We start from the raw sequence: 4,411 nt of genomic DNA on the forward strand, positions 1-4,411 counted from the left end.
AAGATATTTGTGACTTCTTTTTATCTTGCTTATCGGAGATCACTCTCGAGCAAATCTTAGAGAATATAGTACTCAATCACGTTAGAATAGGGAAAGATCAGAACATGCAACTACAGAGAAAATAACTAGGTCTGGCTTCACAATCCCAATAAAGTCTTCAAGTCGTTGACCTACAGAGTTTCGTGAAAAACCTAAGATTAAAGGAGAATCGACTCTAGATTATGCAACTAGTATCACACATGAGGTGTGGGGATTTGGATTCCCAGTTGCTCGAGTTCTCCTTTATATAGTTTTCAAATCAGGGTTTGCAATCTTAGTTACCTTGGTAACAAAGCATTAAATATTCATTTATAGATAAAAACCTAATTAAACCCAAGCTAATATCTTTCAACCGTTATATCAAACTTAGCTTGTCATACACAAATGAAATGTACCTTCATTTAGGTTTGAGTAACTGTACTTAAGCGTGTACAGAATATTGGCTCAACAGTAGTTAGCCATATGAACACTCTCATATCAACCTTGTTCATCTTAACCATAACTAGTTCAAATGACTCAAATGAAACTAGTTAAAGAGTTGTTCAATTACTATATTTTCATAGAAGTATACAAGCACATAATTGAACCAAAATCGGTTTGATTCACTTGAATCCATTCATGAACATTATAGCCACGGTTTGCAAAGATTGCATTTCTTATTATATAAATGTATTTGTTCAAGTTACAACTGAATTTAGAACTTTAACCTTCAAGTATGCATACGGGTACGCATACTTGAAATACCCGGACTGAGATTGGGTTTCGCCAGTACGCAAACAGGTGCGTATACTTCAAATACCAGCTGAAAATCTCGGACATGAACCTCATGCCAGTATGCATATGGGTACGCATACTTAGGTTCCCGGATTTCTCAAACCAACGGGTACGCATACGGGTATGCATACTATGGTTCTCGGACATGGATTACACATATGCAAGAATGCACAACATGTCACAATCCAATCATGGTTAAGTGTTCTAAACTCTTATTTCAATCATTGAAACTTTCTTAGAGGATGACAATAACCGTTTTCACACACTATTAGCATCAAAGCAATTTTCAAGATATTGAAATAATCATAACGAAACATTCCAAACCTACGATTGTATCAAAGTAGTAGACCTCTTTGAGATATAAAATTTAATATAAACTTTGGGCTTTAAACCCATTTAAGTAAGAAAAATGACATCGGATGTTTTAGGTAAAAATATTCTTCCCTGAAAGGTAAACTAACAATTTTTCCCTTTGTTGTATATATCCTGATCATGCTTGCAAGTCAGTTGCTTTATTAACTTGTTAAAACTTAAAATTCATATGGCTTCATCCTTAAATTGAGCCACTTAGTAAATGAATGATATAATTAGTAAAAGATATTTAAGCATTAGTAGGACTAACCGACTAATATAAATATTACAGTCGAATCAAGTAGATATTGATAAAGCCCGTCGGTAGCTATTAGGAAGAAAAGAAATAGATATTCAAAAGAGTAAAAACAGATTGATACTCTATACCAGACTTTATTTTAATGGGAGGAGATACTACGTGAGTAATTATATTCATCGGCTATAGAGAGTGTGGAGCTCTTTCTTCCTAGTGAGCTCGAATACGAATAGGGAGCCCTCCGGTAAGTGTTGGAAATGGTTTAAATATCAACTTCTCTTCGTCCTCAGGATTCAAAGGGAACGATTTCTCCAACTTGTACCTCCTTACGAGATTGTGAACGAAGACAAGCATTTGAACTCCATTAACATATGTGAATGGAGCCGGACCGCCCCCTTCAAACCTCGAAGGATAAAATTTCTCTGGATCCGGGAAGTTATCAGGATTTTTATGTGTTGCCATTGAGCTCCAATATAGCTGTATGAGGAAAATAAAATATAAGTCCACATTTATATGCGTATATCATTTCTCATGTATAAGTAAGCTACCTTGCATCCTTTTGGTATGTGATACCCTGCGTACGAGAAATCTGCCATGGCTTGTTTAAAACCTCCTGGCGCAGGTGTTGCAAGTCGCATTACTTCACTAACCACATTCCATGAGTACTTCATCTTTTGAATGTCACTCCAATTTAGAAGTTCGTCCGTTGCTTTGGACTTCGCAATCTCAGATTGTTCTATTCTCGTGTAAGAAAAAAAAAAAATCGAGTTCTCGATCAATGAACTTCTTGTTACATTAGATATATATTTTTTTGTAATGGATGCACGTACCTACGAGGACTTGATCGTAAACTTTTGGGAACTCAACTAAATACTTCACCACCATTGTCAAGGTAGAAGTAGTGCTGTCATTCCCCGCAATAATGAGACCCAGAATTGATTACTTACAGGTAGGAGCTGCCTTAAGAAAATCTTAGGAGCTGCCTTAAGAAAATCTTGATCTTTTGAAAATTGATTACTTACAGGTAGGAGTTTACGAACGGATGGAGGATACCAAGCATTTATGAGTTTATCTTCACCTTCGTTTGAGAATAAGAATTTATTGCCAGAGGCAGTACCACCGATGACGATAACAGTTTCACCGATCAAAGAAGTCCTAAATACTTGAGACGAGTATTTTCTAAACCTATCAAAGAAAAACTTCTCAGGTGCACCAGCTAGACCTGCTCTATAGAACTCGATAGTTTCACCAATGAATGGCCAACCGGAGCTCCCAGGTGGGAGTTGCTTGTTACCACAAACGGCTGACCCAGCAGTGGTGATATCTTTTCTACCCCAAAGAAAGTCCAAACTGATAGAATAAAGAGATATAAGGAGAAGTGCCAGGAAAAACAGAACGGGAGCTACAATCATTATCATCTTCAGATGCTGGGAACTGCGAATCTACTAGTTTTCCACAAAAATAAATAAATAAATAAAAAGCTTGCCTTATCAGTGTTTAGTGTCTGGAGACTGGGGTTCTGTGTTAAAACTACTTATAACCTTGACAAGTCCGATAATCTTTGTTACATAACACCTATCGCTTTGTTACGGGAAGCCTGTAATTAGCTGTCTATCTATCACACTTGAAATATTAAAAACACGGCATACATGTACATCTCAACTCTATTTCAAAACATTGCTTGGAAATCGTGAATACTTGTCAATGTAATTCAAACATGGTTACCGTAACACCCATATACTAACTAGATCACGGATCAACATCTCCTTCAATTCCGTATAAAGGAATATGTATATTCATTGGATTAATGTAGATACTACGTTATACAGTAGGAGATGTTCATCCGTAATCTAGTTGGTGTGGGTGTTCAATCAAACATCACTCATATGTTGATGAGCTAAATATAGGAACTGAAGGACTACTTGGTTAATGATCCTTTTTTTTTGTCGTACGAGTGATGTTTGACTAAATAGGCCACGCCATCTAGATTACAGGTCAACATCTCCTTCTCTATAAAGAAGTATGTGCAATGTGCATGCATTGTATCAATCTAGTTATATATTTACCAATGTGCAAAGACGTATAGAATAAGGCATCAGTGATGGATTTGACCAAAAATATTTAGATAATAAATGTGAGCCATTTTTACTGGTAATGAGTTATCGATTATGCTTGGTACACTTTCAAGTTTCAACCACGTTTTGTGTTATTGTGTTAATCTGGTTGATGGTTTCATTAAATTGGAGGACCGTCAATCCAATTGATCTTATCGAATATGGTTGGGCGTTGCGGCTCCATCTTAATGACAAGACTTCTAAATACGTTTTGTGTTAGTATTGTTAGAATATATTATCCAATATAAATATATTTGAAGATGAAATGGTCAAGACCCAGGATTCCAACATATAGATATGGATGTGGTCAAGCACAAGAAGAAATGGTCAAGACTTAAGATTCAACATATATCCAGATAGAAACTCTATAAATTAATGTTGTTGGGATCACCATAATTTATTAATTAAACGAGATATTAATTAATTGATAAATTAATAATTATTAATTTATAAATTAATTAATTAATTAATATCTTATTAACTTATAGATAAATTAATAATTATTAATTTATATATTAATTAATTAATTAATATCTTATTAACTTATAGATAAATTTAAGTTCGGTCAACAGATAAACATAGGTTTAGACCATTCAGATGAACAGTTAGACGGTAATATCACTCAAGATTTACAAAATTTTATCGAAAAATTGTGTAACACAATTCAGTGAATGGCAAGATGTCCTAAATATCTGGAACAAAATGAAGTTGCGCAATTGTTAACTGATGAAGAAATAATTCAGAGCATTATGAGAACAGATAAAGGTGAGAAAGAAGATGATGAAAGTTCTACAATAGACCCCCCTTCACTAAATGAGGTCGGTAATCACGTTATATAATTTCTCGATTGGCTATGAGAATCAACAATAGAAATTCT

The 4,411-nt window shown here is 34.7% G+C and overlaps 1 protein-coding gene across 1 annotated transcript; it reads right to left on the reverse strand.

Annotated features, from left to right (window-relative positions):
• Nucleotides 1–1,374: 1,374 nt before the first annotated feature.
• LOC113326676 (beta-amyrin 28-monooxygenase-like) lies at nt 1,375–2,451 on the reverse strand. The gene is made up of 4 exons (XM_026574365.1): nt 2,443–2,451; nt 2,251–2,324; nt 1,969–2,156; nt 1,375–1,897 (listed from the first exon to the last, which is right to left on the reverse strand). The coding sequence occupies exons 2-4, from the start codon at nt 2,303–2,305 to the stop codon at nt 1,631–1,633; spliced, it is 510 nt and encodes a 169-aa protein (XP_026430150.1). The 5' UTR covers nt 2,306–2,324; nt 2,443–2,451; the 3' UTR covers nt 1,375–1,630.
• Nucleotides 2,452–4,411: the final 1,960 nt, after the last annotated feature.

Source organism: Papaver somniferum, unplaced genomic scaffold, assembly GCF_003573695.1.
Source record: "Papaver somniferum cultivar HN1 unplaced genomic scaffold, ASM357369v1 unplaced-scaffold_10, whole genome shotgun sequence".
Lineage (NCBI taxonomy): Eukaryota > Viridiplantae > Streptophyta > Magnoliopsida > Ranunculales > Papaveraceae > Papaver > Papaver somniferum.